The sequence below is a fragment of the Gopherus evgoodei genome, chromosome 2 (assembly GCF_007399415.2).
Source record: "Gopherus evgoodei ecotype Sinaloan lineage chromosome 2, rGopEvg1_v1.p, whole genome shotgun sequence".
Lineage (NCBI taxonomy): Eukaryota > Metazoa > Chordata > Testudines > Testudinidae > Gopherus > Gopherus evgoodei.
The window spans coordinates 8,482,397-8,506,713 of NC_044323.1; the positions used below are offsets into that span (position 1 = coordinate 8,482,397).

The 24,317-nt window shown below is 43.4% G+C and overlaps 1 protein-coding gene across 10 annotated transcripts in view; it reads right to left on the reverse strand.

Moving 5' to 3' along the window:
* Window positions 1–24,317, reverse strand: part of ADCYAP1R1 (ADCYAP receptor type I) — a 204,523-nt gene that overhangs the window by 137,960 nt on the left and 42,246 nt on the right. For all 10 annotated transcript variants that reach the window (XM_030549961.1, XM_030549955.1, XM_030549959.1 and 7 more), the window contains exon 2: window positions 11,413–11,577. In XM_030549961.1, coding sequence (XP_030405821.1) covers window positions 11,413–11,463 — 51 coding nt within the window. In that variant the 5' untranslated portion in view covers window positions 11,464–11,577. The remainder of the gene's footprint in view (window positions 1–11,412; window positions 11,578–24,317) is intronic.

A 24,317-nucleotide genomic window follows, 5' to 3' on the forward strand; every position in this document is an offset into this window, starting at 1 on the left:
GTGCTTGAGATGGGGAAACTGAGGCCCATAATGTATAGATGCCTATCAAAGGCCGTGGATTGAACCAATGAGAGAGCCAGTCTTAGAATACCTGAGTTCCTGACTAATGCCACAGAGCTGTAGTAAATGACAGGTAAGCAATACAAAGAAAATTTCCTTTTTTTGCTCAGACCCTTCCTTTCTACCCTTTGGCTTGCACTCCTGTGTCTTTATTAACACAACTAGCAGTCTGCACTGAGGCTGTCTCTCTGAGAGCTAACTGTACAGTAAATCTGCACAGGCTGCTGATTCAGCAATAGAAAGGAAGCAAAGCCCAGCAACACTTTTGTTACAGACTTGAATAATTTCCCTCCAGGAGCTGGATATTAATAACTGAACAACATCAAAAAAAAATCACTGAATCTGACATTTTATTTTACATGCTCTTTCCCAGAGAATCTAATATTTTATTTTTATTTAACTGTTCATCCAATAGTCCTCCAAATTTACAAATACAAAACAAGAGGGAAAAATCATAATAAAAGACCCTAAATCTCTGTAGGCCCCACGCTGTTTGCTTGTCACAGATATCATTATGGCTACTACCAGACTGGGGGGAAGGTTTTAATGTAAGGCAACCATTTTGTGCTTTGTTATCTGCTACCAAACAAACATTTTTAAGACGCAGATATCTGTTAAGCCTAAATAAAAAAGTATCAATGTTTAGATAGCTATGTGTGCGCATAACCAGAAGCTTATGAAATGGGTTCAGATCTAGATGTTTTGCAATTATGGATGTACAGAAAAAACAACATTATCTTATATAACAACTTTTATCTTAATCGTGTCTGACATTCTATCTATATCTATATGTCTATTGCTTTTATCGGCATAGCAGCTCAGTCACCTGCAGGCCCAGCTGCCAATTGTTGCATAAACAGACAGTAAAAAATCATCTCGACCCAAAGAGTTTATAGTCTAAGTAGACAAGATAGTATTATTAGCATCCTTGTACAGATGGAGAACACAGGAAATCTGACTTTCCCAAGGTCACACAGGGGACACCGTGGCAGTCCTTGGAACTGAACCTACATCTTTTGAGGCCCTGTCCAGTGCTCTAATCCTCAAGATGATCTTCTAATACTATGTATTAATTAATACAGATTTGAGATCTTCGGATGAAAGATGCCGCATACGTGCACAGAGAGCGAAACTCTGCTTTACACGACCTCTGCAAAGTATCCCCATGTGGTTTCTAGCATGGTCTTGTTTGAACTTTATTTAAACACTGGCCTCTCCTAGGCAACCTGATATTATTCACAAGCCTGCAGTGAACTTTGGCACAGTTCAGCTTGTGTTATTCTAGACTCTTGGACCATGACTCTCCGATCAGAACAGGTCTCACCAGAAATTGCTCAATCTTCTTCCTGTGAACCACCTTGCTTGCGTTGTGTGCCCAGACCGATTATTAGCCACAATGGCATATGTGTGTGGGCCCAGCCAGTGTCTTGTTGATTGCCTCTTACTCCTCGGTACACCTATAGCACTATCTATATGTGTTACATATAATGGCAGTGGTAGTAGCAATAAGTAGGAGCAGTAATAATACTTAGTTCCCTGAGGTTTTCCGCTGTGCAATGCATATGCTTCTGGCTCAACCCTGGTTCTTATTTGAACAGGGGACCTTGGAGATATATAAGTGTATTTATATGAAATGGTTGGGTCCCAGGCACATCTGTGTTAGGGGTTCCTGTGGCAGACAATATCCCACCCCACTTGGAGTCCTCGACCTTTCTAATGGGAATACAAGATCTTGAGATCAAAAACATCTGAATGGAGAAAAGGAAGAAGAACTGGTTCACGGTGTGGAAGTACAGAAAGAACTGACAGGGATTTGTAGGGGAACTTAATGCCTGACAGTCTCTGTTAGCCAGAGTGAGGCTAACTGTAACCCTAATAACGCGAGATTTGTAGAAGCGAGGATTGTGTGAGGCGAGCAGAAAAGAACTGTGTGAGAAGTGGTTTTGACCTTGTGTAGATAATGTGTAGATAGACTGGTGTCTCTCAGAAGTGAGAAAAACAAGATATCAGGATGACCTATGTATAATGTTATTGTCTGTAACAAAAGTATAAATGCTTGTTGTAATTGTTTACCTATTGAGAGACCTGTCTAGGAAGGGTGAGACCCTATGTCCTAGTGCACTCTCTCCCTGTTGTAGCTGCTAAACAGAATAAAGTATCTGACTCTGCTGCACCCAAACAAAACATGAGAACTGAGTTTTTCTCCGACAAAAGCTACTTGGTAATAGCCAAGCAAGGAAACAAAGGTAGTCGGAGGAGAGGGGAAGAGAACAAGTGCCTTTATTTGCACTCATCACAGTTGGGAAGAAGAGGAAATTGCGTGTCCTCAAAGATGCATCAGCAGGGAGGAAGAGGAACTAGGCAAATGAAGCAACCAAGAATGCCTCTAAAAAGAACTGCCTCATCTTAAATCACAAGAGGCCCAAGTTTATATGATCCCGTCTGAATTTATCCCAGTGTAATAAAAGGACAGAGCAGAGCTGTAAGTGGATTATGGAGAGCAGCAAGAAGGTCAGGGGACAAGATGCCCTTAAAAAGATCTAGCAATCTATCTCCTCTCAGCCAATAGGATTGGAGAAAATATGTCTGGGTCCTTTCCTCGCCTTAGTAAATGGAGGTTTGACGCTGTCAGATACAGCTACAGAGCTCTGATCTCGTAGAGGTTCTCTGCCTCCCCCAGCTTATATTTACCTTGCTGTCTTGCACACCTCACTATTAGTATACAAGGAGAATCAATTACACCTTCCTTTGTCAGGGACTTCAAGGCACATCTCAGTAATCCAACTAATCAACCATCGGATGGAATATTTTACCATCTGGACTTTCAAGCCATGTGGCATTCAGAGTGCATCCACAGAAAACTCCAAGCATTAGCTCAAGAAATACATCTGACTGAATTATTACAGACAGTTAAAATACCTGCATTGCAGTCGCATTTAAGATTCAGTTCAAATCCAAATGCAACTTTGTGACTCATGAATTTCTTTGTTTCTCGAGTGCTTTTTGTACCAGACAAAGGAGCCATGTTTTAAGACACCATTTTCTCAATAATTTTATGATGACTTTGTTAACGTTTCCAGTAAAAACACCCCTACTGCATTTGCAGATATGTGCTTAAATAAACTTAGTCAAATGACAAGGAAAGTGACAGCAGAGAGAAAAGGGTGCAGGGAAATGTTGGACAAATGAAAACAAGGCACATGTAGGCAGGACAGAGAAAGGAATGAGAGAGAGGTTGAATATAAATCTGATAAAGTGACGGCATCCATGATACCTCATCAGCTCTGACCTTGCTGAGGACACAGATAAAAATCAGATCCATTTATGTTAAAAGCACTTTAACCCCATTAGTAATAATGCCTCTATTGTTTGCGTTACTATAGTGCCTAGGAATGTCCAGTAGTGCCTGGATCAGACCTGAGATCCACCTAGCTCAGTATCCTGTCTCTGAGAGCCACTAGTAGCAGATGCTTCAGAGAAAAGTGCAAGAACCCCACAGAAGGCGAATATGGGATAATCTGCCCTCCACGATAGATCTGCTCCTGGTCTCTAAGGGTAGTAGGTCTACACTGCAGCCGGGGTGTGATTGCAGCTTGTGTTAGCTTTAGCTTTAATCTAGCTCGTTCAGGTAGCAGAGCAGTGAAACTGTGGCAGCCCAGGCTTCAGCCCAGGCTGTACAAGCTCACCTGCTTTAATCTAGCTAGCTTGGGTAGTGGGAGCAGTGAAGCTAGCTCAGGTAGGTCTACTCAAACTGCAGTCACACTCCATGACTGCAGTATAGACATACACCACTCGTTAGAAATGGGCTTACGCTCAGAAGCATGAGGTTTAATAACAACTTTTTCAGTATCCATCCTAACTCCGGGATCAGGGCCCCATTGTGCAGGTACTGTACACACACATACACACACCATTAGAGATGTATTCCATGGCCACGGATGAGCTGTAGAATTCATGCCACGGATGATGCTTCTCAAAGCGATATTGACTTCCTCCTCCGAAAGAGACGGGGAGGCATTGCTGCAATCAGGGAAGTTGCCAGGAGCAAGGGCAGTCTAGAAAAGCAGGGATATGCTCAGCTCTTCCAAAATTCATGGCACTGCTGTCCAGGAGTTCCCAGACATTCATGCTCCATGTGGTGAAAAGAGCGCATCCTCTGCCCTTTCTTTGTCTCTTCTACTGCCTCCCATGAGTGAAGGACAAAGTGATAGGACTCTATTCTATAGAGACTCTTCTACCCCCCTCAACACTGTAGTATCTGAGCACCTTCCAGTAGCGCATCACATTAATGCCTAACATCTGTCACATGCGGCTTGTTCTCTCTCGCTCGTTCCCACCCCACACAGGTGACAATTGTGAATGCAGTAGAAGATTTGGGTAGGGTTTGGGGGTTAATGGATACACTACTCTGGGTTTATGTTACGGAAGGGAGGTCAAAGAAAGGCACCTTGCACTTGAAGTGGAAGGTAGTGAGGTCTGTGGTGGCCCTTAGTCCCTGGAGGCGTTTGTTCTGATGAGCTCTACTCTTACGGATTTCCATGGGAGGAAATAAGCAGAGGATTTTTGGATATTTTTTCCCCTTTCATCCTCTCCTCACTGGAAGGGGATCACATGGCCTTGTCTATAATTGGTATTAGCCTTGATTCTGCAATCAGGGACCAGACATCAGTAACTCAAAGAGGTTATGGGCTTATTACAGGAGATGTGAGGTTCTGTAGCCTGCAATATGCAGAAAATAGACTTTAAGGCCAGAAGGGACCATCATGAGCATTCAGTCAATGAGCTGAACAGGTGCAATCTCCAAGTGTAGACAAGAAAAGGCATGACTTGCACTGGTTGAGTTCACCCTGACTTGAAACAAGGAATGTTCAACCAGTGCAAGTCATGGCTTTCTTTGTCTATAATTTGGGGTTTGCAGTGGTGTGGCTACATTGGTTTCTCCCAGTGCTGGCTTTATTCTAAGTATAAAAGAGGACTATGAATCCAGTTCATCCCACTGCCTTATGGAATTTACGTCATGCCAAGAGATGCCAACACTCCTGTGAAGCAGGGCTATTATTCCCATTTTACAGATAGGGTACTGAGGCACTAAGTGACTTTACCACTAATTAGAGTGCTAGTCTGGGATTCAGGAGACCTGGGTTTGATTCCCTGCTTTGCCACAGACTTCCTGTGTGACCTTGGGCAAGTCACTTAATCTCTATGTGCCTCGGTTCCACATCTGTAAATTGGGAATAACAGCTCTGCCTCACAAGGGGGTTGTGAGAATAAAGACATTGAAGCTTGCGAAGTGCTCAGATACTACGTTGATGGGAGTCATGCAAGTACCATACAGATTTATCAAACATCAGTGGTGTGGGTGGAAAGGCAAAACAAAGCAGCAGGGTGTGGGAAAGAAAGCATTTTAGAGGGGGCCTCTTAGTCTGTGGCAAGTAAGAAGGAAATTAGTTTGCTCTAAAACTTTGCAGTGATATCTGCAACTGACCTAAGAAAGGAACCTGATAAAATTCAGCAAGAGAATGTGATTGGCTTCCAGACATCGATACTGTACAGAGCAGGGAGATCCAGGAGTGAAGGGGATCCATGTCACTTTTGATCAGAGAGTCAAAGCAGAGCAAACCCACTAGTACAGATACTGCAATGCAATTTGCGGCCACAACAAGGCACACAGTGTAAATAACATTAGTGCAATATGCACAGGCTCCAGCTTGAGAGAGGAAACTCGAGGGAGGAAGAATGAATGAATAATTAACACACAAAGAAATTATAATAAAAACTCTACCTGGGGCATAAGTCTTTCCAATAACGAGGGGGGGGTGGAATCAGTGATGTTCCTCTCTGGAACCCTCCAGGAGACTATAGCAAAATCCTGCACTGTCAACCAGTACAGAGCCACTGAAAAATAATATGCATGAAAGACGAATATTCTACTCTATTAACCCTGGTTTGCCTTCTGGTCGTTGATTGTGACCAAATGAGTGCCGCTCATTACAGAAGCCACAGTCAATCATTAAATTATCCATAACTGCGATCATAGCAACTTACTGTAATGCAAGAGATAGTAAGCAGTGGCTTCTTGCCTTTTGACACTTACCAGGAAGTCCATTCACCTGGAAGCTCAAGAGAGCTATTATATAGTTACAAGAACAACACAATTCACCTTTAAAAATGAGGGACAAGATTTTTGTTTTAAAGTGACTAGTAATTTCGGGTGTTTCAATCTCTGGGTGCCCAATCTGAGACATGTGAAATGGGCCTCAATTTCTGAGCAGCAACCCTCTGGAAATCAGGCCACTTTAAATGTGTCCTTTGCTGGACGTTCAATATTGAGAGTCAGGTTTTTGAAAATCTTGTCAGAAGATTCCCACTTCAGGGGCCCTTGGATGGCTCCTTCCTAAAACCTTTTCTGGGATTCCTCTAGACACGCCTCTGTATCAAGGTCTGTGGAGAATTTCTCTAGCAAATGGAATGATTTAAAGAAGTTATGGTCTAATTCAACCACAAGTCATTTGGCTGGATGCAGAATCACTGGATGAAATTCTACAGTGTGGGTTGCAACACTGAATGGGGTCGTGCCGTCAGCAGATGGGTTTGTACCAATCCCTAGTGTGCTAAGGACACCCTTTTGCTCTGCAAAGCGTGAGCTCGCACGCACAGTGTGGGAAAGGTCACATCACATGGTGGGCACTATTTTGCTCTACAAAGTGCCATCATCTGCACAGTGTGACATGATATGTACTGTGCGTGCAAAGTTACGCTGTGTGGGGGACTCCATATTGCTCTACAAAATGGTGTCCTCAGGGGCGGCTCTAGGTATTTTGCCACCCCAAGCACGGCAGGCAGGCTGCCTTCGGTGGCTTGCCTGCGGGAGGTCCCCGGTCCCGCCGATTCAGCGGTACACCTGTGGGAGGTCCGCCGAAGCCATGGGACCAGCAGACCCACCGCAGGCATGCCGCCGAAGGCCACCTCCCTGCCACCCTCGTGGCAACCGGCAGAGCGCCCCCCATGGCTTGCCACCCCAGGCATGCGCTTGGTGTGCTGGTGCCTGGAGCCGCCCCGGGTGTCCCCCATGCTATCTGGGGTCCCAGACAGAAATAATTAATTAAAATAGGGTCATGCTTACAAAAAGTTGTGGAACCGCTGTTATATGACCTATGTTGTGAAGGAGATTGGATTAGATGATCATAATGATCCCTTCTTGCCTTGAAAATCTGAGTCTACAAATCTCATTGAGCTTGTCATTCCCAATTCCTCATCTTATCTAGCATCAGCCTCCCCTCAGTTCCCTCTTCCAGCCTCACTAGCACAAGGGCAAGAGGCTTTTTCTTTGCCACCTTGTCCTGCCATCTTAAATGCCTCCTGTATCTCGTCAGTTCAGCAGCTGCCTGTTTGAAGAGACAGGGTTAGAGCACTGCCTACGTACAGCTTTTGGACTTTGTCTGATTTTAGGGACTTTATCTCTCTGTCAGACTGGAAACTCCAATTTGATTGTAAGGCTGGTCTATGCTGTCCTGATGTCTTTTTACCTCTTTTTATCTCTGTCTTGGACTAACAGTGGTGGCAACAGGGTCGCCGGGGGGGGGCGGGGCAAGAGGGGCAATTTGCCCCGGGCCCCACAGAGGCCCCCACAAGAGTTTTTCGGGGCCCCTGGAGCAGGGTCCTTCACTCTCTCCGAGGGCCCCGGAAAACTTTCGTGGGTCCCAGCCCCGGAGCTTCTTCCGCTCCCAGTCTTCGCCAGCAAAGGGTCCTCCCTCTCCGGGGCGGAAGGACCCCTGCCGGCGAATTACCGCCAAAGCGGGACCCGCCGCCGAGGGTCTTTGGTGGTAATTCGGCAATGGGGGGCCCTTCCCTTCCGGGACCCACCGCCAAAGTGACCCGAAGACCAACGGCGGGGGCCCTCCCGCGCCTGGTTGCACTTCAGCGGCAGTCCCGTTTTGGCAGTAATTCGGTGGCAGGGAATCCCACCGTGGGTCTTCGGGGCACTTCGGCAGCAGGTCCCGGAACAGAAGGGTCTCCCGTCACCGAAAACCCCAGGTCCCTGGAATCCTCTGGGCGGCCCTGGGTGGCAAAGGGCTAACGACAGAGGGTTGTTAAATATTGATGATTGCCCTTTTTAAAGGGAGCATCCTAGGACAAAAAGAGATAATTGCCACATAAGTCAAACCACCAAATCTGAATTCAAGTGGGGAGATATGTAAGCAATCGATCACCTGGTGAAGGGCTTTGATAACCAGGTAAGGCTGAGTGGGGGTTACCTGACAAAGAGATGGTCTTTCACTTAATATTTTAGAGAGAGCGAGAAGGGACCAGAGAGACTCCATGATCTGGAGAGGAAGCCATGTGCAAGAGGAGAGAAAGGATCCAGGACACCCCAGAGGACAGTCTAGAGGCCTCTGAGCTAAACCCAGAGAGCACTCAGGAATGTTCAAAAACCTGAAGCTGGGAAATGTATATTGGTAGTTTCATTGTTTTGCCTAGAATGTGTATTTCTCAGGATATCGAAGTAAAAAGTAATTGCATTTGGAAACCCTTACAAACCCTGTTTATTTGTGCTTTTTCCACTATCCCACGTCCCTAAAAGGGGAACTGCAAACCCAGAGTTCCCACAAGATTCGAGCTCTGAAAAAATGACTGGCATATCTTGGGGCTTCAGCACTGGTCCTAGGGGCATGGGGCAGCTGAGCTGTAGAGCCCCAACTGTACCAAGGATTCATGCCAGGAAGGCCAAAGGGAAATACAGGGCTGCTGCCTGCTGTGTGGAAGGAATGCTTGAGAGCACACAGGTCCAGTGCATTGGGACCCAAACAGCAGCCTGGTGAGCATCTGGCCAGGAGAGCAATTCCAGCGCTGCGTGTGAAATCCTGGCCCCACTGAAGTGAAGAGCAGAACTCTCATTGACTTCAATGGAGCCAAGATTTCACCAAAAATGCCTTTAGGCAGGACAGAGCCCCACACCTGGGGTCACAGTGCTTGGCTGAATCTCAAGCCAGGGAGTTTATCTCTTTACTTTTAAATATGTGAAACTCCTTTTCTGGTTACAGACACTAACCCGTGACAGGGATTTTTTTGTCATGCGAAGTCATTAAGCTAACGGTGCAGTGTTCCACGGTGGCATTGTAATAGCATGTATTGGATCTCATTCCATTCTTCTTGCTGTTAATTTTCCTTTTTTTTTTTTTTAAAGTTACCGTGCTGATTTCCACACTCGAGAAAACATGCAGGAAAGAGAGGTCATTTTCTTTTCGTTCAAGTGACATGATGTATTTGTGCACACCACATGGGATGTTGCACATCAGCTGGCCCATGTGGACACTGCTGGCACGTGCTAACGTAGGGAACTTTTAGCACATGTCAACAGGGTACATATGGGCCAGTTAGTGCATGACCCGCTGGTGTGCTCTTGAATTTACAGCCCAGCTAGTGAGCACTAACATACCATGTAGACCAGTGGTTTTCAACCTGGGGTCTGTGGACCTCTGGGGGTCTACAGAATATGTCTAAGGGGCCTGAAAAAGGTTGTTGTTACCATAGAACTGCGGTTTTCAACTTGAGGTCTGCAGACCCCTGGGATCCACAGACTATGTCTAAGATATCCAAAGGGGTCCGTGCCTCCATCTGAAATTTTTTAGCGGCCTACAAATGAAAAAAAGGTTGAAAAACGCTGGTGTGGAAAAGCCCTTAATAATTAATTATTTTAAAAATACGACTACTATTGGGACAGGTTCAAAAAGTGACTAATGCTCAGTTTTTGAGAACCTGGGGATAAATCCTGACCTCCGCTGAAGTGAATGGGAATTGACCCTACTTTCTTAGAGAAAGAGAGGTAAGGTGTAAGAGAGCATTAAGAGACAACAGCATGCTCACCATTTAATCACTCTTTTGAACCTTTCAGGGCCCACGTGATTCCTGTACCCACACTAACAAGGAATCAAAGTGAAATTTGCCTTGCTCTGGAGCTTTGCAGTTGAATATAGATCCTTTCATCTTTAAAATTGTGGTTCATATCCAGTCCAATGCCCATGATAACAGCATGGGAGGAGAGAGTGGTGAGTTTCTAGATCATTGGAGCTTTCTTTTTCACTGTTTTCTTCTGTTTTGGTAGCCTCATTGTACATTAACAATCTCCTTCCCATGTCCCCATAATCTGATGTTCTTCTAGTGTGCTATCTTGTTTCACCTATTATCTATCCCAGCCAGTTGGACTTTGGAGCATCCAAGTCAATTCACACTGGAACAGAAAGTGAAATGTGTTGTTTCAGTATCTGATGGATGCCATTGGCATGGCTTTCCTGTTTCCCAAACCAGAAACCGGGATTGTCCAAATGACGCCTGCCTCATTCCAGCTGATAAACTCCACATTTTGGAGTGTGAAAGTAATCTCTGAAGAAGACCTGAGGCGAAAGAATGTACATCTACATGTGTTTAAATAAAGGAGTATAAATGGTATGCTGTGTGCTGTACCTTGTGATCCAGATGTTGTAAATTCATCGTATAGCAGCAAAATGTCTATACGAAAAATAGTCAAACACCTGGATCAAATAGCTATTGTTTAATGCATTACATAATCTTATTTTAAGTAGCCTTTTACAATGCTTAGCTTGTCTGGGTGCATTAAAATGTAAATATCTAAGCAATTGTGTAGCATTCTGTATTCAAAAGTTACTGGGAGCTATTAATAAGGCTGGGATTCAGGGTTTAAACACAATATATCCCAGGGACTCGCTCTATGTAATGTTTTCTGAGAAACCCCGAGAAGTCACTACTCTAGTAAAGAGCTGAACTGAAATGCATGAAGCAGTGTGGCAGTATCTGTAAGTAATTCGCTACAGATACAGCTGTAAATAATCTGCTGCAGCTACATCCTTACCAAGCATCTTTCGCCTACAGATCTTGTGATACCTATAATTCTTGAATACAGCTCAAGAGTCTTAAAAAAGTGACTAGTGCCTTTGGGTGCCCAGCTTGACACATCTTAAAGTCATGGTTTTCAGCACTTTCTAAAAAGCAGGCCCCTTTTTAGGTTGTCTCAAGTTGGGCATCCAAAAACGGAGGCCTCCAAAAACGCGAGTGGCACTTGGCAATCTTGGCTGCTGTTTTAACCCTGACCATGTTCCTTTATGACCCTGCCTTCTTCCCATTTCAAAAAGGGCGGTGAGCATCATTCTACCCCCATCTGCCCTAGGCACTGAAAGTGGTTTAATAGCAGCTAAGGGGGAAGCTGGAGCACCATCAATCATTGTCAGCAACAGGCCCTTCTCCTAGTGTGGGCTGACAACCCCATGCATTTAAAAAACATGCACCCGCAGTACGCCATTACAGAGACATGCACCCATTGTTCCTGGGATTCCATACCAGAGGCAGGAGCACAAGAGTGAAGAAGCAGATCTCCAAGGAGATGGCCATCTTCTCCTAATAGATATGTAGCCAATTGGTAGCAACTTAGAGCTGGTCTACTGGCTCAAGCACACACCATCTGCCGATCCCAGTGTTGCTTTCTTCAAGACTCAGCTCAGGTCTCTGCAACGAAACAGTACGAGAATTATAAATAATGAGAAATAAGAAGGGGAGTTGTGAGAAAAAGGAACAGGCCTGGAACAGAGGTTATACTACCTAGATTGTGAGCTGAGTAAGTCAAGAGCCAACCTCATGTTACTTGTGCGTACAGCTCCTAGTACAACAGGGTCCTGATCCTTGAATGAGGGAGGGGGCATGGACACTATTGTGCTATCGATAATCTGGAACAAAGGCACTATTGAAACAATATAAATGATAAAAGCTAAACACCTCCAAAGAAAAGTAAAGGGACTGAATGTAACAATTGGCACAAGGCCAGGGATTGAAGGGGCATGAACACTGAACTACCCCAGGACTAGACTGAGTCCCCCAATGGACGTACTGGGGAACTTTCACTTCTTGAGCTGAATCAAGGGGCTGGACTCTTAGATCCAGTGAAGTCATCACCAGCCATGTCAATTGACAGCAGCTGGGAATCTGGCCCTAGTTCTCTGGAGATATATGGGAGACACAATTTCCCCGGGCTCTCAGTTTGGCATACCGTTCACTAACATGACCAAAAAAAGAGGGGGAAAAAAGGGAAAATCTAACAGAGGGATCAAAGATAACACAAAAACCATATATCAGAGGGGTAGCCATGTTATTCTGGATCTGTAAAAGCAGCAAAGAATCCTGTGGCACCTTATAGACTAACAGACGTTTTGGAGAATGAGCTTTCGTGGGTGAATACCCACTTCATCAGATGCATTTAGTGGAAATTTCCAGAGGCAGGTATATGCTTGCATATATATACCTGTCCCTGGAAATTTCCATTACATGCATCTGATGAAGTGGGTATTCACCCACGAAAGCTTATGCTCCAAAACGTGTTAGTCTATAAGGTGCCACAGGATTCTTTGATGCTTTTACAAAAACCATATATATGATGGGCGAAAAAAGGAAAGAGAATTCAAAAATGAATACCAGAATCATACATGTTGTGGGGAAAGAAACAGTTATTGTTACAAAAGAAAAGAATGCAGAAAAAAGTGTGGGCAAAGTCTAGTAAACGGAGAAATAAAAGGAAGACAGGGAGGGAGACGGGTTGCAAGCAACAAGATAAATAAATAAATGACAAAGACAAATATGAAATAACTCTCCAATCGAGGGATGTTCAATATTCCTTCCAATTTCAACCTTGACTGCAGCTTGCTGGCAAGATATCAGCATTCAGGAAGCTGAGAGCCTTTCATTTAAAAAAAAAAAAACCCTCTCCTTCTACATTAGTCATCTCAGTCCAGGCCTCCACTAAATGGAGGAGGAAAAATGATTCACAAAAACCTCTCCATACTCACCCTCCCTTTCTTCCCTCCCGCCTTCACCTCGCTCTCTGCTCAGGTTCTGAATTTAATTACTTCTGCACTGTCTTCCTGATTTTTATCAAATAATAAAAGAGAGATAAGACCTGAGCCGAGGAGGACAGAAAAAGTCCATCCTGACATTTAGCGGTGAGGAGGTGGAAAATAAGAGTCACTCCATTAAAAGGACCCTGTGTACATGGGAGCCAGGCAGAGACAATGGCTCCGACTGGATTTCAGATTGTTAGCTGGTAATTGGTTCTCCTGTGGGCAGCCTCGGCAGAGAAGCCCAGAGAAGGGTATAGAGATGGATCTCTACCCTCTTACTGCAAGACATGAGGGATATTAGGAGGAAAGTGTGGGAGAAGATTGAAGACCAGTTGATGACTTACTCACCTGCCTGGCATTTAGTCACCATGGTAATGCATGCATTAGAAATATGCTAGTTACATGATGGATGGATGGACGCTCTGTGTTAAAATAATTGCCATCAGGACTCTATTATTGTAATTATTTAAAAGAGATGATGAACCAACACTGCTAGAGACTGGAGCCCTCTATGTAGCGCCACACCATGTTTCTCACAGACAGTGGGAAATTTCCCTACAGTCCTATGGTAGCAGTGTTTGTTCTCCATTCCCCGGCCTCTCTGCAGAGAAGGCCAACAAAGGGGCTAGGTTTTTGTGCCAGCAAGACATGGAAACCTGCCCATCTCAAACTGCAACGAGACTTCCAAATCTAATCACCTAGGCATTAGACAAGGACAACTTTCAGTTTCTCATGACCCAGGGCCCCGATTCTGCAACTGAATCCACATGGGTGGAAGCTCACACATGTTAAATTCAATAAGAAGTCACTGAAAATGCAAACCGTGTTGACAGAAATACACAAATTGGTGTAAAATTCATCAAGTTGTTTTGATACGAAAAATCTATAAACATTTTTCCAGAACAACTGAAGTTTCATTTTGACTTTTTCAGAATGAACTCTTTTTTTTAATTCAAAATGATTTCTTTTCGAAATTTTTCTTCAGTTTTATTTATTTATTTATTTTAAAGGTTAAACCTCTAAAGCTAAATGAAACATTTTGTTTTGGGTTAAACAAAATATTTTGTTCAGTGACCTGAAACAATGTTTTTTGATTTTTTGATACAGTCAGTGAGCCAAAAAAAATCTATTTTCACATCTCTACACATGACCATTTTTCAGCTTTATTTAATTGTCTATTTTTCCCCTGCCTTTGACTTTTTTTTTTAATATGCAGTAGGAGTCTACAACAAGGCAAGCAGAAAAACTGCACACCAGTCACTCTTTGTAAAGGCCTCCTGTTTGAAACCTCGGTTAATGGCTAGAACTGATCTCTGCTCACGTTTTTCCATAGGGAACCCATGGTAGGAAGGAAAACAACATAGCAGCACACGCTTAATTTAATCTCCGGAAGACATTCAACTCAAACATTTCCATAATGCACACTCCATTTATAAGAGAAATGGATGTTTTCATTCCCCTTCTTGGAAATATATATTGAGTATCTCTGTTTCAAAAATGAGAAACCAATATGATGGAAAGAAGGACATCTGCAAAACAATCATGTAGAAAAATATAGGGATGACAGTGATACCATAACTATAGTGACCAGGATCAGCATTTAGACTGGCACTCAGATATCACGGTGATGGGCAGCCTCATAGACACATAGAAATCCATTTATCTACCTTAAGTTTTCTAATGACACCCCTCACCACAGTCCTAATGCACCCTTCCTGTAAAATCCCGAGAACTAGTGAAGACCTTACCTTAGTGGACATTATAGAGTGTCTGGAACGTCTCCCTTTACAGGGTCAGAACTCCGCTTGGGGTAGGATTTCGGGGTTTTGATTTATTTAAATGATTTATGATCAGTAGAAGGAGTGTCAGTGTTGGGAGTGTCATTTTTAGGGTGGACAGGTTGTTGGATTGATACCAAAGCAATATTTGCCTTTCTTGGCTGGATTGGGACAAACAGGATCAGAGTGAGACAAAGAGGAGGATGGTCTTGTGATTAAGGCACTAACAGACTTGGGACATGTTGGTTCAATTCTCAGTTTTGCTGTAAATTTCCTGTGTCATTTAATCTCAATTTGCTTCGGTTCCCCATCTTTCTCCCACCATCTGTCTGTCTTGCCTACTCTTGTAAACTCTTCAAGGCAAGGAATATTTCTTACTCGGGTCATGTCATAACATTTTTCCCAGATCTGGACCTTAGCGTCCGAAATATGGGTGTTAGCATGAAAACCTCCAAGCTTAGTTACCAGCTTGGACCTGATAACGCTGCCACCAGCCAGGTATTTTATACAGTGCCTAGCTCACTGTGGTCTCCCCAAAACCTTCCCTGGGGGACCCAAGACTCAGATTCCTTGAGTCTCACAACAAAGGGGAATAAACCATTTCCCTTCCCCCTCCTCCCCTCCAGGTGTTCCCTCCCTGGGTTCCTGGAGAGATATACAGAAGCAAGCTCCGTGAATCTAAACAGAGGGACTCCGCCCTCCCTGTTTCCAGTCCTGGAAAACACAAGTACCGAGAGAGCTAATCTCTCCTCCTCCTCCCCCCTCACCCAGAGGGTATGCAAAGTCAGGCTAGTAAATCTAACACAAAGAGATTTTCCCCCGACTTCTTCCTCCCACCAATTCCCTGGTGAGCTGCAGACTCAATTCCCTGGAGTCCCCACTAAAGAAAAACTCCAACAGGTCTTAAAAAGAAAACTTTATATAAAAAGAAAGAAAAGGACATAAAAATGGTCTCTCTGTATTAAGGTGATAAATACAGGGTCATTTGCTTAAAAGAAAAAAATGAATAAACAGCCTTATCCAAAATGAATACAATTTAACACATTCCAGCAACTACACACATGTAAATACAAAAGAAAACAATATAAACCTTATTGTCTTACTATCTTTGTACTTACAACTTGGAAACAGAAGATTAGAAAGCCAGAAGACAGAAAGATCACTCTCAGAGCCGAGAGTGCACAGACACAAGACAAAGAACAAAGAACTCACACCCAAAACTACCCTCTACCCAGATTTGAAAAAGTCTTGTTTCCTGATTGGTCCTCTGGTCAGGTGTTTCAGGTTACTCCTTTCCAGGTGAAAGAGACATTAACCGTTAGCTATCTGTTTATGACAGGTCATGTATGGTACCTGGCACAGCTGGGCCCTGATCAAAATTGGAGGGTCTAGTTTCTACTATAAAACAAATAGATAAATAAAATAACAGCTCTACAAATAGTATTAATAACATTGTAAAGTTACAGATACAAAGAGCACATCAAGTAAATCCTGGTGAAACGAATATCATGTGAATGTCTGGGCAACTCAATCTCATTGATTAAGCAGAAGAAATTCATGGAAGAGAAACAACAACAGAGGGTGGAGTGACTAATGCACAAGGAGCAACTTAAAAAAGCTTAGTTTGGCCAAATCATGACTAGAGGGGCTCATATTTGGTGATAGTCTAGAAGTATTGCCAGGGGTAAAAACTAAAGAGTGAGAGGGATTGTTTAGCTAAAGCAGTGGGATGGATACCAGGAAAAACAAATCCAAATGAGGTCTATTGAGATTGGAATCATTTCCTCCAAGATAACCTGTGAAAGCACCTGTGAAAGCTTAAACCAGTGAAAAATGCACTGGACAAAGCAATGGAGGGAATTCTAATACATTACCTGGAACAATCCTACTCTGACAAGACCATGAGTTAATGGGATTTTTCCATGTCCATGTCCCGCAGACACAAACTGTTATCTAGGTCTCATCCGAGTAACAAAAGCAAACTCACCTGCATGGCTCTCAGTTTATTTACTGCTGAGATTTGAACCTGTGGTTCCTAATTATGGAAGTATTTCAATCTGCTTTTTTATGACTTATAGTATAAGAGGTAGCTGGGGCTGCATATGTTATTGACTGGGTTTCAATTATTCACCTTCAACACACACTCTCTCTCCCCCCGCTCTTCCCTCCCTTTCTCTTTATATATATATATATATAAATAAATAATATTAGGAACCCACCTCTGCTAGCCCTGATGATGGGATTGATATGGTTATAACCAGGATGTTTTAGTGGGAAACTAAGAAAACCCATTGGTTCTCCCAGTGGCTTTTCTTAGTTCCCTACTAAAATACACTGCGTATAACCACACCAATCCCATCATCGGGGCTAGCAGAGGTGAGGTTCCTAATTCATAGCACACAAGTATGTTGTCTGCAGCTTCAGGAATTCCTTCCAGACTCCCTCTTAGGTCAAGCGAGGGCGGCAGGAACTCACCTATGGTGAGAACATCTTTAAAAGAGTGACCAAGTATGTGCAGCTTAGCTCAGCAACAACTAAAGAAATCACCTACAAGTGTAGGAGAAGGAAGAGAATTGGTTAGAAGTGGCTATAATGCAATACAAGAGTATTGAGGAATATAGGACAGGAAGGGGCCTCCTGGTACTATCTCAGGCAACTGTGTCATATAATCCCATTAATAAATGTATCAAGCTTCATCTTAAAACCATTTAGGTTGTTAACCTCCACTCTTGCTACTGGACGGCTGTTCCAGAAACTTATTCCAGTGATGGGTGGTACTGGGGTATTTAGACTGAACGTCAAGTAGGCCTTGATATCAAGAACAGCTATATTATACAAGAGTTACCCAGTGGGAAAGTGGTAGATGACTAATTGCTTAGTAAACTAGACTGGACACTAGAAAATATAGAATAGGGGACAATCTTGTAAGGCAGCAGGGAAGGACAACATAATAGATTTTTTCATCTCTATCAGCATTTACTTGGTGGGGTTTTAAGTCTGGAGCCAGATCCTCAGCAGGTGTAAATCAGCCTAGCTCTACTGAAGTAAATGAATCATAGAATATCAGGGTTGGAAGGGACCTCAGGAGGTCATCTAGTCCAACCCCCTGCTCAAAGCAGGACCAATCCCCAACTAAATCATCCCAGCCAGGGCTTTGTCAAGCCTGGACTTAAAAACCTCTAAGGAAGGAGATTCCACCACCTCCCTAGGTAACCCATTCCAGTGCTTCACCATCCTCCTAGTGAAATAGTATTTCCTAATATCCAACCTAAACCTCCCCCACTGCAACTTGAGACCATTACTCCTTGTTCTGTCATCAGCCACCACTGAGAACAGCTTAGATACATCCTCTTTGGAACCCCCCTTCAGGTAGTTGAAAGCAGCTATCAAATCCCCCCTCATTCTTCTCTTCTGCAGACTAAATAACCCCAGTTCCCTCGGCCTCTCCTCATAAGTCATGTGCTCCAGCCCCCTAATCATTTTGTTGCCCTCCTGTCATAAACAGATAGTTAAGGGTTAATGTCTTTTTACCTGTAAAGGGTTACAAGCACTGAACCTGGACCACCTGACCAGAGGACCAATCAGAAGACAAGATACTTTCAAATCTTGGTGGAGGGAAGTCTTTGTTTTGTGTTTGTTTGTCTGTTGTTCTCTCTGGGTTCTGAGAGTGACCAGACTTACCTAACAGGCTCTCTAATTTTCTGTTCAAATAGTAAGTACAAGTAGAAAGGTGGTTTAGTCTTTTTGATTGTTTTCTTTATTTGCAAATGTGTATTTTGCTGGAAGGATTTTAATTTGTACTTGTGCTGGGGGGAAGGCTTCTCTCTAGTGTCTATAAGCTGAAAGACCCTGTAACCTTTACCATCTTAATTACAGAGACAACTTTTACTTTTTTCTTTCTTTTATTAAAAGCTTTTCTTTTTTAAGACCTGATTGATTTTTTCCCCTTGTTGAGGCTCAAGGGAATTGAGTCTGTACTCACCAGGGAATTGGTGGGAGACAGGGAGAGAGAAGGGGAGGGGGAAGGTGGAATTCCTCTGTTTTTTTAGATTCATGGAGCTTGAATCTGTATTACCTCTTGGAGAGGGGAAAAGAGGAGGGGGGAAGGTGCATTCCTCTCTGTTTTAAGATTCAAGGAGTTTGAATGACAGTGGTCTTCCAGGGTAACCCAGGGAGGGAAAGCCTAGGAGAGGCTGGGGGAAAGGGTTTACTTTCCTTGTGTAAGATCCAGAGGGTCTGGGTCTTGGGGTCCTCTGAGAAGGTTTTGGCGGGACCAGAGTGTACCAGGCACTGCAAGTCCTGGTTGGTGGCAGTACTACAAGATCTAAGCTGGTAATTAAGCTTAGGGGGATTCATGCTGGTACCCCATCTATTGGACACTAAGGTTCAGAGTGGGGGTTATACCATGACACCTCCGCTGGACTCTTTCCAATTTTCCACATCCTTCTTGTTCTGTGGGGCACAAAACTGGACACAGTACTCCAGATGAGGCCTCACCAATGTTGAATAGAGGGGAATGATCACGTCCCTCGATCTGCTGGACTGATGGAGCTAGACTGATTTACGCTAGTGGAGGACTTAGCCCTCAGCCTTTTTTTAAAAATGAAACAAATGCAGTTTGTTTATTCACCTTTGTTTATTCCATCTGTGACAGTCAGCAGCGACCTCCGAACAGCTAGTAGCCTTTAATAGCTGGCAACCATTAGGGGAAATTGGACACCTCACGGACACATAGCCTGAACTTTTGAACGGTCTTCCCTTATCGGTCTTGAGGCAGTTGAAGCTGGTCCTAATCCGTTTTTTGCTGAGCAGATTGCAGAAGTGCAGGGTTTGCTAACCACCAATCAAATGCTAGCACGACCGAAGCCTGTGTGAGAGTGTGTATAAAAGATTCTTGGTTTCTGTATGGAATAGAGGGTTTTTTGTACTAAGGTATAGAACTCTCCTTTCTTCTGCAGAATAAAGCAACCTTTCCTTATCCCTGTCTGGCTGTCACTGGCTCTCAGCTAGGCGGACCCAACATTTCGGTAACACATCCCTAAATAGCAAAGCCCTTGAATGAAATTTTCTGATGGCAATGTCTTTCGTTAGCTACAGAAGCACAGAGATGGAAGGGTTACTGCACGGGAGTTCTAGTCAAATAGCCAAGGTTTCAGCAGGGTTTTCAAAAGCACCTAAGTGAGTGAAGAGCACAAATCCAATTGACTTTCAATAGGACCTGCACTCCTGTACATGCTTTAGGATATCTGTTGAGAGGCATTTTGTGCAGACAAATGGCAGGTCGTGTGCCATACCTTTTCATGAGATATGGTGACCAAAACTGAACGTTGCATTCCATTTTGTGCAATGGCATTATAATATGTTTTCACTCAACTGTCTGCAATTATGCTTACTGTGGGTCTTTTTCCTGAGTGGTTACAGTTATTTAGGAACCCAAAAAGTGCAGGGGTAGTCCAAATTGTTCCTTCAAATGCACATTACCTAGTGTTCCTCTACAATAGCTGTTGTGTTTCCTAGTCCCCTCGATTTATACAATTATTCAGATATTCCAAGAAATCCTCTCTAGACATAACTATTCTAAATGGGCCAGATCTTGAACTGACTACTGACTTTGATGGTGCTCCCCGAGTTTTCATCAACTGAAAATCTGGCTCAATTTTCTGACCATCCACCCCTTCTTTCAGATTTTCAATAGTATAAACAATAGCAGACCTACTTTGGCTCCTCAAAACACTCACTATTAACCGCTTGCCATGCTTAATATTCACTATTTATTCCCAACACTTTGTTTCAAAAAGAGTTTCTAACCCATAACAAAACTCCATCTCATCTCATGACAAGATTCCTTAGAAGACTCTCAGAAAGGACTTTATCCAAAGCTTTTATAAAGTCCAAATCCGCTATATCTCAGAGACCTGTAAATCTAGGACTATTGTGATCATCCAGCCCAACATTTCCCAAAATTTAAAAATTTTAAAATTTAAAATCCCACCCTTTTATCCCCACCCATCTCTTGTTAAGTCTATCTAAGATGAGTGGAGACCATAGATCTTTATAATATGATACTTCCTCTCCTTTCTTACATGCTTGGATAAGCAGTCAAATAGCTAACAATGTTGACATTTAAAATATCATCACTGACATCTGAGTTAGCACCCATTATACTCAATGGAGCACTTCATATCTCTCAGAGTCAGTGCTTCAGGCACTCTGTAAACTCAGACGGACACAGATGCATTGATTATAGGCGGGTCAGGTTTTCATGTGTTTCCTCACAACCATAACATCTAGAGAGTTTTATGAAAGCTAAGTCACAGAAGAATAATTAATAGGCTTATCCATATACCCTGCCTGCAAGAGGCATACTCTGCACCTTGGGAAACACTAGTCTATCTGATTTGCTGCATAATATCCACTCAGTAATTCCTGTGTAGAGGAAATTTTTCTACTACACCGCCTATCAGTTCTCTTTTATGCCATTATTCTGTCAACAACCCTCAAAAAACTTCAGTCAGTTGGAATGGCACGACTTTCTTAACTAATGCACGTGAACAGTCAATTGCAAGGAAATATTTATAAAACTGTTAAGGTGCCTTAGTAGGCCAAGTAAAAATAGAATGAGACTTTTCCTTTTGTCCTTACAGATGGGTTAATTACCCTTTTGCAGTATGTGTGATGTAGTTGTCCTTTTCTAACTAATAAGCCTGATGAGATCACAAAGGTAAGAATACACTCAGTTGCTGTACTGTATTAGGAGTACAAAAGGAAACTGTAAAGAACTCTTTTCCAGCCAGTGAGGTGTGTTCTAGAGCTGGTACGTCCAAGTTTTGCAACTGCTGTTTGACTGAATTTCTGTTTTCTCCTTAGTTCTGCAGTGTGCCTATTTTGTATTTCTGTAAGAAGGAGCAGCTATCACAGACTCTAGAAGCCCTTCTTCCACTCCCTCAGACAGTGGAGATGTCAGAAAATAGATCAAGTTTTTCATGAAAATTGTTGAAATTCAAAATTTTGATGAAAAGATTCAAAATATTTCAACCATCTATATCCCACAGCCAACAGAGTGAAGCCCCCTACAAGACACGCAATCTTCCACAGATGTAAACCTCACCACGTCCCACCCTCTTTAACACCCAATGCAAATAGATGTGTACCCTAAAAGTCAACAGACAAGAGTTATTTCTGACCAGGGCATAGCTTGCTCCAGAGCCAAGATCCTCTCAGGACCCTTTCGTTTTAAATCACACTCTGACCCATGCTAGGGGTGGTGTAGACCCAGGTGAATCTAGAGGCAACTTTGGTAAACTGGCCTGAAGGGGGTTTCATATTCACTGCTACACCCCCTCAGGGCCACACCTGCTGGTCAGGGAAGAGATTAGTGGGGTCACAGATCTGTCTCCTTCCACCCCCTTTCAGTTATCCTAGGTGTGCTAGCAGGGATTGCAGTTGTGCCTGGCTGAACCTGGAGAAGCGTAATGAGTCGGGAAGCATCCTTGAGTCGGCACTTTAGGCACCTTTTGGCCCATGTTCATGAACTCTAAGCTGGACTCCAGTGCTACTCATTCCTTTTTTCAGCTACGCATGTTCACTCTGTAAGAGAACTTAGGGCCCAAGCCCTCTGAGTATGTGCAAATCTGAAGGAGTCTAAGATGCATAGTCCGGAGCATGCTTAACTGAGCAACATGCAAGCAAGATCCATTGTACAGATACCAAGCCCCAAGTTCATCATTAGTGAGGTGAGGAAGGTAGAGGCAGGACAAGAAATACAGTAGTGGCCTGGTTCATTGATACAGCTACTCCAAAAGGCCAGGAACCATAGCCTTATGGGAGTGACCTATGTCAATATTGTGATGTAGTTATTACTGCTTTACCCTCAAATCTCTTGCCCCTTCCTCTGAAGCAGCTGGTCCTGGCCACTGCTCTGGCCCAGGACAGGATAAATCCTAAATTCATGAACCACCTCTATATGAAAATAATGCTTAGAAGAAAGGAACACAATGTGTAACACAATACATAGCATCCTCATTACCTTATTTCATGTCCCTCTGCTACCAGGCCTCCCTTTGCCCTAGGGTATTTCCCCAGCCTCTCAAAGCCTTGCCATTGTAAACTCCTCTAGACCAGGACCATTCTCTAAGTTACCAGGCTAGTGATTTTGGGAACCTCAGTTTTCAGGAGCCCACCCTAAAACAGCTTCCAGGGGCCTGAATTTTCAAAAAGTGCTCAGCACTTACCCTCTGAAAAGCAGGTCCCTGCAGTGTCTCGACTCAGGCACCCAAAAATTACCAGTCACTTGTAACAATTGAAACCTGTCTCTTTAATGGCTATGCAAAGCTCCATGCACACCTACCGGCATGACATACATGTGTTAACTAACTAAAGAATTAATGATACATTATCTGTGGGCAGTTGTTTTTATGAGCAAGTGTTCTGCTTGCATAGCTTCTAGAACCAGAAACACGCAGTTCATAAGGTGCAAAGAAAACATAAGCTACAATGTGCCACCATAATGAAAGAGCCAATATTACTATACAGAGAAATCAAATGCAAAACCCAGGTAGTGAGAGTGCCACTCTTCATGGTCCTGAAGCAACCTTACATAATAGTCACACAGTTGCATAAGGCCCCTTTAAGAGAGAATAATGTACTTCTCCTTTAGCAGCATTTTACGGAGCATTCACAAACCACAGTTGGATGGTGGAGTCTATTGCTGGCGGCTAGGCAGTAAGGTTCCCAGTAGTGCTGTAACCTGAAGCAAATACTCACCAGCAACCGCACTCCATACAACATAAACACTAACCCAGGAACTTATCCTTGCAACAAAGCCCGATGCCAGCTCTGTCCACATATCTATTCAAGTGACACCATCATAGGACGTAATCACATCAGCCATGTCATCAGGGGCTCATTCACCTGCACATCTACCAACGTGATATATGCCATCATGTGCCAGTAATGCCCCTCTGCCATGTACATTGGCCAAACCGGACAGTCTCTATGCAAAAGAATAAATGGACACAAATCTGACATCAGGAATCATAACATTCAAAAACCAGTGGGAGAACACTTCAACCTCTCTAACCACTCAGTGACAGACTTGACGGTGGCAATTCTGCAACAAAAAAACTTCAAAAACAGACTCCAAAGAGAGACTGCTGAACTCGAATTAATATGCAAATTAGATACAATTAACTCAGGCCTAAATGGAGACTGGGAATGGTTGGGTCATTACACTAATTGAATCTATTTCCCTATGTTAAGTTCTCCTCACACCTTCTATGGGTCATCTTAATTATCACTTCAAATTTTTTTTTCTCCTGCTGATGATAGCTCATCTCAATTGATTAGACTCTTCCTGTTGGTATGCATACTTCCACCTTTTCATGTTCTCTGTATGTATAAATATCTCCTGTCTGTGTGTTCCATTCTATGCATCCGAAGAAGTGAGCTGTAGATCATGAAAGCTCATGCTGAAATAAGTTTGTTAGTTAGTCTCTAAGGTGCCACAAGTACTCCTGTTCTTTTTATAGGCTCTGAGTGGTTGAGGATCCCTTAAGAATGCAATTAGACCTGATTATCCTTC